This window comes from Salmo trutta, chromosome 5 (assembly GCF_901001165.1).
Source record: "Salmo trutta chromosome 5, fSalTru1.1, whole genome shotgun sequence".
Classification (NCBI taxonomy): domain Eukaryota; kingdom Metazoa; phylum Chordata; class Actinopteri; order Salmoniformes; family Salmonidae; genus Salmo; species Salmo trutta.
The window spans coordinates 34,867,376-34,881,909 of record NC_042961.1 but is presented as its reverse complement, the minus strand read 5'-3'; the positions used below and the strand labels follow the sequence as shown (position 1 = coordinate 34,881,909).

The following is a 14,534-nucleotide window of genomic DNA, read 5'->3' as shown; positions in this document are numbered from 1 at the left end:
AGTTCAGTGTGTCAAATCAGAAGGCATGTTGTCCGGACTTTTTGCAGTCTCTACAGGGGTACCACAGGGTTCAATTCTCGGGCTGACTCTTTTCTCTGTATATATCAATGATGTCGCTCTTGCTGTGGGCGATTCCCTGATCCACCTCTACGCAGACGACACCAATCTGTATACTTCTGGCCCTTCCTTGGACACTGTGCTAACAAACCTCCAAACGAGCTTCAATGCCATACAACACTCCTTCAGTGGCCTCCAACTGCTCTTAAACGCTAGTAAAACCAAATACATGCTTTTCAACCGTTCGCTGCCCGCCCGGCTAGCATCACCACCCTGGGCGGTTCCGACCTAGAATATGTGGACAACTATAAATAACTAGGTGTCTGGTTAGACTGTAAACTCTCCTTCCAGATTCATATTAAACATCTCCAATCCAAAATCAAATCTAGAATCGGCTTTCTACAAAGCCTCCTTCACTCACGCCGCCAAACTTACCCTTGTAAAACTGACTGTCCTACCGATCCTCGACTTCGGCGATGTTATCTACAAAATAGCTTCCATTACTCTACTCAGCAAACTGGATGCAATCTATCACAGTGCCATCCATTTTGTTACCAAATCACCTTATACCACCCACCACTGCGACCTGTATGCTCTAGTCGGCTGGCCCTCGCTACATATTCGTCGCCAGACCCACTGGCTCCAGGTCATCTATAAGTCTATGCTAGGTAAAGCTCCGCCTTATCTCAGTTCACTGGTCACGATAACAACACCCACCGTAGCACACGTTCCAGCAGGTATATCTCACTGATCATCCCCAAAGCTAACACCTCATTTGGCCGCCTTTCCTTCCAGTTCTCTGCTACCAGTGACTGGAACGAATTGCAAAAATTGCTGAAGTTGGAGACTTTTAAATCCCTCACCAACTTTAAACATCAGCTACCTGAGCTGCTAACCAATCGCTGCAGCTGTACATAGTCCATCTGTAAATTGCCCACCCAATCTGCCTACCTCATCCCCATACTGTTTTTATTTTATTTACTTTTCTGCTCTTTTGCACACCAGTATTTCTACTTGCACATCATCATATGCTCATTTATCACTCCAGTGTTAATCTGCTAAATTGTAATTATTTGCTCCTATGGCCTATTTATTGCCTACCTCCTCATGCCTTTTGCACACACTGTATATAGACTTTCTTTTTTTTCTACTGTGTCATTGACTTGTTTATTGTGTTATTGGCTTGTTTATTGTTTACTCCATGTGTAACTCCGTGTTGTCTGTGTCACACTGCTTTGCTTTATCTTGGCCAGGTCGCAGTTGAAAATGAGAACTTGTTCTCAACTAGCCTACCTGGTTAAATAAAGGTGAAATAAAAATAAAATAAAAGTACATCAAGATCATAAATATATGATTTTAACCTCCCAACATGTATTTTCCAGTAGCTGAGAATGATGACTTTCATATGCTTTTTTTCCATGAGTTGATAGACCTAACTTTTCAAAGTTAAGAGCCAAATGTTTGATTACTGTACAAAGTCATAAATACATTGAGCAAATATATAAACGCAATGTGCAATAATTGTACAGTTCATATAAAGAAATCAGTCAATTTAAATAAATTCATTAGGCCCTAATCTATGGATTTCACATGACTAGGAATACAGATATATATCAGTTGGTTACAGATACCTTTAAAAAAAAGGTAGGGGTGTGGATCAGAAAACCAGTCAGTATCTGGTGTGACCACCATTTTGCCTTATGCAGCACGACACATCTCCTTCGCATAGAGTTGATCAGGCTGTTGATTGTGGTCTGTGGAATGTTGTCCCACTTCTCTTCAATGGCTGTGCGAAGTTGCTGAATATTGGCTGTAACTGCATACTGTCGTACAAGTCGATCCAGAGCATCCTTAACATACTCAATGGACAACATGTCTGGTAAATATGTAGGCCATGGAAGAACTGGGCCATTTTTAGCTTCCAGGAATTGTGACAGATCCTTGCGAAATGGGGCCGTGCATTATCATGCTGAAACATGAGGTGATGACGACGGATAAATGGCTTGACAATGGGTCTCATGATCTCATCACGGTATCTCTGTGCATTCAAATTGCCATCAATAAAATGCAATTGTGTTTATTGTCCGTAGCTTATGCCTGCCCATACCCTAACCCCACTGCCACCATGGGGCACTCTGTTCACAATGTTGATTTCAGCAAACCGCTCTCCCACACAACACTGTCTACCATCTGCCCGGTACAGTAGAAACCGGGATTCATCCATGAAGAGCACACTTCTCCAGCATTCCAGTGGCCATCAAATGTGAGCATTTGCCCACTGAAGTCGGTTATGACGCCACCTATACTATTATTATACCTTTATTTCAACAAGGTACACAGACTGAGACCAAGGTCTCTTTTACAGCTGGGCCCTGCGTATACATGTTTACAAATACAGTTTAGGTACAATGATTAAGAAACTACACAAGACAAACAAAACGATCACAGATAACACAAAAAACTACAACAACAGATTACATTTACACATAGGTTATTCCCCTAACAGCACAATAACTTGCATTACCCGAAACAGTTACAAGCAATACAAAAATAAAAATCCTCCAATAAGTATTTAAAATGGGCAAGGGGGACAAGAGTCAAGTTTAAGTTTAGTCTGCAGGCTATTCCATAGTCAAGGAGCGTAACAGGAAAAGGCAGCCATACCCAACTCTGTGGAAATTGCATGGGCCTCAAGTGTAATCCATGCTTGAGACCTGGTTTTAGGAATTATAATTATAATATTGATGAGTGATGATAAATAAGAAGGTAGCTTATTCAGAAGCGCTTTATAGACAAACACGAGAGCATGTTGTTCTCGTCTCACGGACAGCGAAGTCCAACCCACATTTTGATATAAAACACAGTGGTGAGTTCTGTAGCTAGCACCTGTAATAAACCTAAGTGCGCAATGATAAGTAGAATCCAGCGATTTAAGTGTTGATGCCTAGCATGCATGTAAATAATATCCCCACAATCTATAACATACATAAAAGTAGCTTGCACAATTTGTCTTATATTTGTAGAGGACAAACATGTCCTTTTTCTATAGAGGAAGCCTAGCTTGATTTTTAGCCATTTACAAAGTTCGTCAATATGCATTTTAAAAGACAGTTTATCATCCAATCATATCCTAAGTATTTATATGCAGAGACCTGATTAATTCGAGAACCATCTAAGCTCGTAAGTGCAAGTGTATTTTCAACCAACTTTTTGAACTTATTAAAAATCATAAAATGTGTTTTCTTTGCATTTAAAACAAGTTTCAGCTGTAAAAAAGACCCTTTTTGTCACGGGTGTCGTAGGGTGTAGACCAAAACGCATCGGGAAAATGTATACTCATCTTCTTTTTTTATTTAGGACAAGAAGGAAAACCAAAACGTATACAAAAAACACAACGACGATTAACAGTCCTGTAAGGCATGAAGCTATACACGGAAACAATCTCTCACAAAATCCGATGACAAACACATACCTATTTATAGGACCTTCAATCAGAGGCAACGATAGACAGCTGCCTCCAATTGAAGGCCCCAATCCCCATTACCAAAACATAGAAATACAAACGCCTAGACAGAACATAGAAATAAACGAACATAGAACAATAACCAAAACCCTGGACTAATAAATCAAATACCCCTCTACATACACAACCACCCCGAACCATATAAACCAAATACATTTACATTTAAGTCATTTAGCAGACGCTCTTATCCAGAGCGACTTACAAATCGGTGCATTCACCTTATGATATCCAGTGGAACAACCACTTTACAATAGTGCATCTAAATCTTTTGGGGGGGGGGGGGGGGGTTAGAAGGATTACTTTATCCTATCCCAGGTATTCCTTAAAGAGGTGGGGTTTCAGGTGTCTCCGGAAGGTGGTGATTGACTCCGCTGTCCTGGCGTCGTGAGGGAGCTTGTTCAGAGCAGCGAACCAGAGCAGCGAACAGAGCAGCGAACAGTTTTGACTGGGCTGAGCGGGAACTGTGCTTCCTCAGAGGTAGGGAGGCGAGTAGGCCAGAGGTGGATGAACGCAGTGCCCTTGTTTGGGTGTAGGGCCTGATCAGAGCCTGAAGGTACGGAGGTGCCGTTCCCCTCACAGCTCCGTAGGCAAGCACCATGGACTTGTAGCGGATGCGAGCTTCAACTGGAAGCCAGTGGAGAGAGCGGAGGAGCGGGGTGACGTGAGAGAACTTGGGAAGGTTGAACACCAGACGGGCTGCGGCGTTCTGGATGAGTTGTAGGGGTTTAATGGCACAGGCAGGGAGCCCAGCCAACAGCGAGTTGCAGTAATCCAGACGGGAGATGACAAGTGCCTGGACTAATACCCCCTCTACATGAACACATACACAAACACACCCTGAACCACATAAAACAAATACCCCCTGCCACGTCCTGACCAAACTATAAGAACAAATAAGCCCTTTACTGGTCAGGACGTGACACTTTTAATATTTTAAAATCTCCAATAGTTTTGTATAGTGTATATCGTATGTGTTTGAGGTATTTATGCAGGGCTCATCTGTAAAATAGACCCTAGTCTCAGTATGACTTCCCTGTAAAAACTGTTTTATAAATATATATATAGAATAATTGCAGTGGTCAAAAATTGACTCCGAATATTATGGATGTCACAATTCCGGTATCAGGTATTACATTACGTGTTTTACAAGTTTGAGACCCACACTTGGGAAAGTAGATGGGTCATGGTGGAAAAATGACGTAAAATTGTATTTTAGGGATTTCAATCTCAGTTCCGAGTCAAAATGAATTATATACAGCCATTGATTCATGTTGAATATGGTTACATTTCTCCAGCCCCATTGTTTGAACTGCAGACTGAAACGTTAATGCTGGAATACAACCAAGAACCAAGTCAACAACATAGCGCCTTTTTAGAAAAAAAGACCTAAAATAAGTAGCCCTACTCAACGAACGATAAAACAATGTCATTGAACTGCAGCCGGAACGCTTTATACTTAACCTCAGTCACAAGGAAGCCCAGTGAAAAAAGGCTTATTAAAAAAAATCCCACCGTTTTTTATCTGGGCTCCCCTAATAAGAGCCAAAGACCAATAATGATTTGTAGGGTTCTGAAGTGAGGCCTGAAGTGCTATGGTGCAGATCCCTTTGAGAACAAGTGATTGAGAAAGAAAGTATCACCTCGCAAAAAGGGGGACATTTAACAAGCTTGCAAACCCTTGTAGCAGTGAAATCATGAGACACCTCCAAAAGTAAGTCATGTGACCACCCCAGCCCCTGTCATTGTTGGCCCACAGTGTTGAAAGTAGATACTACGGATAAGCATTTTGTCACGCTGCCAGGGTTATATGCCTCGGGTATAAATAAAGCTGTGATTTTGCAGTTATGCAGAAATATAATGCCTTGATGTAGTGGGTATTGAAACTGAGTGTGTCTTGTCTGTCTTTTATAGTTCAACTTCCGGTATGCAGTACTTTAATGAATGTGTATATTTAAAATATTTTGGGATATCTGTGGAAGTGTTTCCTGTACATGTGCTTTTGTATTGAGGGGATATTGCCTGGCTACCCACACTCCTTGCTCTGGCCAAACGCTATGCCACGCCCACAGACGTTAGTTTCTTAATGAGTCTGTATCTGAGTACCCCCCCCGACCCTTCACTGAATGTGAACACATTCAGGGATGTCGGATTGGTCCAGAAACCGATGGGTTGAGCCAGAGCTAGAACACACGTGGCGGTTTGAAAATTCATCATTGGCTTTGATACTTTGATTGGTTAAAGACGACCCAATCGCTGATGACTTTGTTTTGTACAACGTCCCTCGTGCCCCTCGTCACCACAAACTACTTCAATGATGGCAGTCTCAGACAAAAGTATGTAGCGAACAACAGAGCAGCGGAATCTTTTTTTTGAATCGTCAGGCTAGAGGGGATATGGATCTGAGTGACATTTGAATATACTGTTTATGTTGGACCACTGAAAAGGTGTATTAACTTTAGCTCTTTTGTGTTTATTCTTTTTCAGGACCTCCTGTAAGTATACATGACTTCACAATCTTTCTGGGTGTGGTATGTATGACTCAAAGGTACAAAACCTCTCAACAGATGCAGATCAATTGATCAAGGGTAACCATGCACTATTGCAACCTACTGTCTGTACCATAACGCCTAATAAAACACCAGATCATTCTGGTAATGTTAATATAGTGTGTGCTATCAGAAATGCCAAATTAGAGCAAAGAACTTACATTTTAAAGTTATTTTGTGTTGTACCCACTGAACGGCAAATCTGGCAAATCCAGCAAATTCAACCACAATTAGTCTGCGCTGTATAACAACCTTTCAGTTTTCCAAACTTATCTGACTGTATGATTAAAATCAGATTTTCATCCATACCTTCCTTTAATAGGGGACATCTAGGGAAGCAACCCCTTGCTGCCAGTCTCCTGCACCCAAAATATGTGTCTCGCTTCATTATATGCCAAGTGATCACAGAATCACTCGACCTCCACAGAAGGAAAACTCTTGTTTCGGAAGATGAAGACAATCAAATCAAAGTTCATTGGTTGCGTACACAGTTTAGCAGATGTTATAGCGGGTGCAGCGAAATGCTTGTGTTACTAGCTTCTAAAAATGCAGTAAAATGTCAAACAAGTACACACAAAAAAATCAAGAAATGTCAGAACGAATCCAATTAACAACCCAAATACCACAGTAACAGTAATCCAAATGCAATCTATACGTATATTCACTGGATTAATTTACACAAGATATATTAAGAATGATATGTACAGCAGTAGATATATTACAGTGAGCTATGTCAAGAATCCAGTATATAAATTAACATGTGGTGTGTATAAATAGTGTAACTAAAATGCAATGTACAGTAGTAGAAATATTGGAATGAGCTATGTCGAGAACACAGTATTTAAATGCACAGTACAAAATACCATGGCAAAATGGATAGAATTGCAGGAAATGAGTTAAACAGTATGGACAGTATATTAATAGAAAAGGTGTGTACAGCAGTAGTTATGTAGGATGAGCAATGGCCAAAATACAGTATATATATACAAAGTGAGTAAAATAGTATGTAAACATTATAAAAGTGACCAGTGTTCAATGACTCTATGTACATAGGGCAGCAGTCTCTAAGGTGCAGAGTAGAGTACTACAGTGGTTCTCCCTTTAAAAGTTGTGTCATACTGCAGCACAGCTTGCGGGGTGAGAAGGCATCTTTGAGAAGCTAAGTTATTGACATGACATGGAGCTGTAGGCCTAAGAGACTTGTTTTCTGTAGCTGTTTTAGAGGAACTTACTTATTGGCATACAGGCCAACTTCAATATACAGTATATCAATCAATCATTCATTCATTTGTGCATGTCATCACACAGCATACAAGTCATCCATGTCTTTAAATACATAAAAGTATTTTAGTTATAAAATGAAATAACAAAGAGCCTTGAATATTTAAACAATGAATAAACCTCAACATGTCAGCTAAAGCGATTGAATTCAGGAATGCATTTGACTGTTTTTAATATTGGCTATACTAGAGACTGTAAAACCTTATTTTGTTAGAACAGACTATATGGGATATTTTGGGGGGAAAATTAGATTAATGAATTTCAATAATATTATGGGGATTCTGTTCCAAGAAAAAATGAAAATGCATTTTACAGTAGCCTATGTAGTTCTCTGGGTTTCCATTAGGGAAATATGGCGCTGTACAACGTGACCGGTCGGGAGTAGGCCTAAGCTACTAAGTGACTGCAAGTGAAGAGCAAAATGATCCTAACATTTCCACACCCTAATTATAGGCTAACCAACACCCAAATGGAGATTCAGTGAAAATAAAAATCTCATTGATTTATCAAGACCAGTCCCCATGCTTGTCTCAGAGCAGCACAAAACGGTGCTGAAATAGTTGACCACACACGGGTAGGCTATTGTTTCAAATCCTATTATAACGATTGGATGACTTTGGGAGTTTCAGTAAGCAACAATTTGTTGCCTTCATTAGCCTACTTTATTCCGATATTTCTGTTATAGAGTGATATTTAGTCCCATAGTAATTTGTAATGAATCCATCCAGATGTGGTTAGAAAACAGTGCATTTGGTGGGCTATGCAAAAGAGATGGGAGAAGTGACATGCCTCGCAAACCGCCATGAATACATTTAAAGTCCCTAAACTCAGCAATAGTCTATTATCCTGCTGATAGCCCATCAAGGGTGAAAGGCTTATTTTGTATTCTTAAAAGAACTCCAGCACAGAGAAGAGAAAGGACCCTTAAATAATTAAACAATGAATAAACCTCAACATGTCAGCTAAAGCGATTTAATTCGTGAATACATTTGACTGTTTTTAATATTGGCCATCAACCAAAAACACAGCATCTACCGGGTTAGAAATATGTTATTGAATTCGATAAAAAAAGGCATGTTTATTAGGCTACTGTGCAGTGTATTTAAATACAATAATCCCCCTACCATCCTTTACCCACCTTCTTGATCTCCTTCTTGGCAAGAGTCTATTGTCCTGCTAATAGCCCATCATGGGTGGATGGCTTATTTTGTATTCCAATGTATTGAATGAATGTTTGTAGAGTTCACATCCTACTACACTTGTGAAAAACAATTGTTTGAAAACATGTTTTCAAAATGCCTCCAGCTGTCCATCACTACTGTAACCCGAGAACAATGAGAATAGGCAAAAGAAGCAGGAACAGCATAGGGCTGAGTGACTTACTCATTCCTGGCTTTCGTTCAAAATAAGTTATATTATTTAAACAGAGTCTGGTGCTCTCTAATGTGTGGATAGGCCACTGGGAGTAAACAGATACCAGACTGCACTCTGGTCAAAGAGTGATGACAGACACAGAAGCCTAGTCTAGGAGTTTAATGATGAACCAGAGTATACATGTGATCTGTGTACAGAGGGAAATAGGATAAAAGAAACAGAAAAGGACTACAATGTAAATCCAATAAACAATATTACATTAAACACTAATGTCAACAATCTCTATACACAATTGACAATAAGAGAAAAATAACACACCATTAATTCCTCTCAACAGAATTAACATTACAGTTACACCAACTGGTAGGCTAATCACACAATTGTACAAAATGGTAAGAGACCCCCTCTACATACACATTTCTTGTATTTACATATAACAATAGAAACAGGAATATTATAAAAGTGAAATAAGTATTTGTACTGACTTACATTTGGTCAAAAACGCACAAATATCCCTGCAAATGAAAACGGTCTGATCTCCACAAAAGCCAACCTAAGACATACGTTTCATTGGTTGCCATGGTGAATAATCCAATAATAATTGGTAGGACACATAAAAGAAACATCAAAGAGTTTACGTTTTATTAAAGATGATCAGAAAGGTTGGTACTTATTTTGATGCAAAGCCACCAATGAGTGAATCATTCAGCTTTATGCTGACAAATCTTCATTGAACTCTCTTTCATTCTGTTTCTTCTTCACATCAGAAAAGGACTCTGTGTTTCAGGGGCTATCACTCTTTCACACTGGTAAATAAAGACTGTTTGTTAATAATAATAAGTTATTTATGTTTTTAGAAGGAGAGAAACCAAAAGCCCACCATTTTTAAATCATCAGGCCACAGGTCAAGTGTAATTGCACCATTGTATTTACCCAAGTTCTCTCTTAAGTCCAGGGGCACTGCCAGCTATTTTTTGGTTGTTGCCTGATGCAGGACTCCAGTGCCAGAGAAGAGAAACTCTCAGACTGAAACATTCACACCTCCATTGATTTAGGAAAAGATAGCAATTTGTGCAACAGTTTAGACTACCGATAAAGCAGCGTTCTAACTCCCCCTTGTGATAGTTTGGTGCAATGAATGATGCAATTTACCACAATCTGCCACCATATATCACAAACGGTCACTGTAGGTGGTAGCTGGCTAGTGACAGTGTCTAAGGTTCATAAATGCTGTTTATCAGTCTCTCAGTCCTAGCTTTGACTTTGATGCACCGGTACTCTCTCCGGCTTCTAGATGGTAGCGGAGTGAACAGGCCATCGCTTGGCTGGCTGAGATCCTTGATGATCTTCTTGATCACCGGGTGCTGTAGATGTCCTGCAGGGCATCACCCTCTGGAGAGCCCTGCGGTTAATGTCATCTGACAGTACAGTGGCAGAAGTGGTAATAGGGTCAAACAGGCGTGTACTCTGTTAAAATAATTTATGGAGTTAGGAGGGAAAGGCGATTTGAATAGGTAAAATAACATGTGCCGAACAAGCCATAAAAGTAGTAAGTTAATCTGCTGGGAAATTGACTGAGAACATATTCTAATTTACAGCAACAACCTGGGGAATTGTTACAGAGGAGAGGAGGGAGGATGAATGAGCCAATTGTAAGATGGGGATGATTAGGTGACCATGATGGTATGAGGGCCAGATTGGGAATTTAGCCAGGACACGGGGGTTAACACCCCTACTCCTACTATAAGTGCCATGGGATCTTTAGTGACCACAGAGAGTCAGGATACCCGTTTAACATCCCATCCGAAAGACGGCACCCTACACAATCACTGCCCTGGGACATTTTCTTTAGACCAGAGGAAAGGGTGCCTCCTACTGGCCCTCCAACACCACTTCCAGCAGCATCTGGTGTCCCATCCAGGGACTGACCAGGACCAACCCTGTTTAGCTTCAGAAGCAAGCCAGCAGTGGGATGCAGGGTGGCATGCTGCTGTCAAATTTTGACAAAGTCACTATGGAGAGCCGTGATTCCAGTATGGAAGGGCTGGCGTCTTTGCAGTCCCTAGTTTAAAGGGGATGAAAGGAGATTTTAAAATGTATTTACCTTTTATTTAGACAGAAAAAGGATCTTGATGGTCAAAAATCCTGCTTAGAAAATAAATATAAGTAGCAGGTTTTAAAATAATGTCAGTCAGGGATCTCATGTGGTTTCTCATTCATTATGCCTACCCCGGCTTGCAGAGAACACATCTCTATGCATATTTGATAAGCTCCCTTGAAACATTGGTTAATATGTATCCAGTGTTATGAACAAAATGGACCCTGATGCATTCATTCCAACCCCTTTTGCCTAGCTTAAGTGTAATTCAGCACTGATGAATAGGAAGAGACCTGTAGTTTCAAATGGGTCTGTTTACTCAGAAATTGTTAGGACAGATTTAATTTATGCTAATATAAAGCATTAAAACATGGAAAAGAGATTCACTATGCTTCCTCCGCTCCTCTCCTTGATTATCTACATACTGTAGATCTTGTAAGTAGATCATGATTTATTAGATGATGATGGTTTATTATAGGGAATGCAAAGTAGGACATATTTTCTTGTCTTCAAGAGAGATTAGAAAAGCATTTTCTGACTCGCTCAGACAAGGAAAGAGTAGTTTGGCTGCAACTAGTTGAAACAGAAGACAGAGGTTTTTGTATATAATTTTGGATTGAAGGAAACACCTTCACTTCGCTGATCCTCAACATAGGGGCCCCACAAGAGTGCTCAGCCCCCTCCTGCACTCCCTGTTCACCCATGACTGCATGGCCACACATGCCTCCAACACAATGATAAAGTTTGCAGATGACACAACCAACAATGATTACCAACAATGACGAGAGTCTACAGGGAGTAGGTGAGGGCTCTGGCGGAGTGGTGCCAGGAAAATAACCTCTCCCTCAACATCAACAAAACGAAAGAGCTGATCGTGGACTTCAGGAGACAGCAGAGGGAGCACGCCCCCATTCACATCGACGGGATTGCAGTGGAGAAGGTGCTCCTCTGCATACAAGTTCCTCTGCGTACACATCACTGACAATCAAATGGTCCACCCACACAGACAGTGTGGTGAAGAAGGCGCAACAGTGCCTCTTCAACCTTATGAGGCTGAAGAAATTGGTCTTGGAATCTAAGACCCTCACAAAGTTTTACAGATGCACAATCGAGAGCATCCACTCGGGCTGTATCATCACCTGATACGGCAACTGCACCGCACGCAACCGCAGGGCTCTCCAGAGGGGCGTGTGGTCTGCCCAACGCATCACCGGGGGCACACTGCCTGCCCTCCAGGACACCTACAGCACTCAATGTCACAGGAAGGCCAAAAAGATAATCAAGGACATCAACCACCCGAGCCATGGCTTGTTCACCCCGCTATCATCCAGAAGGCAAGGTCAGTACAGGTGCATCAAAGCTGGGACCAAGAGAAAAACAGCTTCTATCTCAAAGCCATCAGACTGTTAAATAGCCACCACAAGGTGGTCTCCACCCAATACCTTGCCCTGAACTTAATCACTGTCACTTACTCAACCCTGCACCTTAGAGGCTACTGCCCTATGTACATAGACATGAAATCACTGGTCACTTTAATAATGTTTACATACTGTTTTACTCATTTCATAAAGATCAAATCAGATTGTATTAGTCACATGCGCCAAATACAACAGGTGTAGACCTTACAGTGAAATGCTTACTTACGAGCTTACTAAGTGCAGTTTCAAAAAATACAAATTAGAATAAGAGATAAAAGTAACAAGTAATTAAAGAGCAGCAGTAAAAAATAACAATATATACAGGGGGGTGCCGGTACAGAGTCAATGTGCAGGGACACCGGTTAGTTGAGGTAGTATGTACATGTAGGTATAGTTAATTAAAGTGACTATGCAAATATGACAACAGAGAGTGGCAGTGGTGTGGAGAGGGGGGGGCACCAGTTAGTTGAGTGGGGGGGCAATGCGAATAGTCTGGGTAGACTAGATGTTCAGGAGTTTTATGGCTTGGGGGTAGAAGCTGTTTAGAAGCCTCTTGGACCTAGACTTGGCACTCCGGTACCGCTTGCCGTGTGGTAGCAGGGAGAACAGTCTATGACTAGGGTGGCTGTAGTCTTTAGGGCCTCTGACACCACCTGGTATAGAGGTCCTGGAAGCTTGGCCCCAGTGATGTACTGGGCCGTTCGCACTACCCTCTGTAGTGCCTTGCGGTTGGAGGCCGAGCAGTTGCCATACCAGGCAGTGATGCAACCAGTCAGGATGCTCTCGATGGTGCAGCTGTAGAACCTTTTGAGGATCTGAGGACCAATGCCAAATCTTTTCAGTCTCCCGACGGGGAATAGGTTTTGCCCACTTTACGACTATCATGGTGTGCTTGGACCATGTTAGTTTGTTGGTGATGTGGACACCAAGGAACTTGAAGCTCTCAACCTTTTGGCAAACTCCAAGTGGGCTGTCATGTGTCTTTTACTGAGGAGTGGCTTCCGTCTGGCCACTCTGCCATAAAGGCCTGTTTGGTGGAGTCCTGCAGATATGCTTGTCCTTCTGGAAGGTTCTCTCATCTCCACAGAGGAACTCTGGAGCTCTGTCAGAGTGACCATCGGGTTCTTGGTCACCTCCCTGACCAAGGCCCTTCTCCCCTGATTGCTCAGTTTTGCCAGGTGGCCAGCTCTAGAACATTTTTCATTTAAGAATGATAGAAGCCACTGGGTTCTTAGGGACATTCAATGCTGCAGAAATGTTTTGGTACCCTTCCCCAGATCTGTGCCTCGACACAAATGCTGTCTTGGAGCTCTACGGACAATTCCTTCGACCTCATGGCTTGGTTTTTGCTCTGACATGCACTGTCAACTGTGGGACCTTATATCGACGTGTGTGCCTTTACAAATCATGTCCAATCAATTGAATTTACCACAGGTGGACTCAAGTTGTAGAAACATCTCAAGGATGATCAATGGAAACAGGATGCACCTGAGCTCAATTTCGAGTCTCATAGTAAAGGGTTTGAATAGTTACGTATTTCTGTTTTTTATTTTTAATACATTTGCAAACATTTAAAAAAATCTGTTTTCGCTTTCTCATTATGGGGTATTGTTTGTAAATTGTTTAAGATTGTATTTTATTTAATACATTTTAGAATAAGGCTGTAACGTCACAAAATGTGGAGAAAGTCAAGGGGTCTGAATACTTTCCGAATGCACTGCATATATACTGTATTTTACTGTATTCTAGTCAATGACACTCCGACATTGCTCGTCCTAATATTTCTATTTTTCTTAATTCTATTCTTTTACTTTGAGATTTGTGTGTATTGTTGTGAATTGTTCGATACTACTGCACTGTTGGAGCTAGGAATGCAAGCTTTTCGTTACACCCGCTATAACATCTGCTAAATATTTGTATGTGACCAATTGTAACGATGTGTGCCGATGCGTGTTCAGTGAGTGAGTGTTTTAATAAATAAATGAAACCAACACGTAACACAAACAATGCACAGACATGACCCAGGAGGGAGTGACATATATAGGGAAGGTAATCAGGGAGGTGATGGAGTCCACATGAGTCTGATGATGCGCAGGTGCGTGTAACGATGGTGACAGGTGTGTGCCATAACGAGCAGCCTGGTGACCTAGAGGCCGGAGAGGGAGCACACGTGACACCAATAAAATGTGCTAACATTTTTTTATTTGATTTGATTGAAGTGGATTTAGCTAGTGACA

General features: G+C 41.4%; 1 protein-coding gene across 16 annotated transcripts in view; it reads left to right on the top strand.

The window, feature by feature from the left end:
- The window catches only part of col25a1 (collagen type XXV alpha 1 chain), a 406,953-nt gene that overhangs the window by 180,108 nt on the left and 212,311 nt on the right, over positions 1-14,534 (top strand). For all 16 annotated transcript variants that reach the window (XR_003878287.1, XR_003878289.1, XR_003878288.1 and 13 more), the window contains one exon: positions 6,065-6,072. Coding sequence is in view for 4 of the 16 variants with exons in the window: in XM_029753448.1 (XP_029609308.1) it covers positions 6,065-6,072 (8 nt within the window). In the remaining 12 variants the exon portion in view is untranslated. The remainder of the gene's footprint in view (positions 1-6,064; positions 6,073-14,534) is intronic.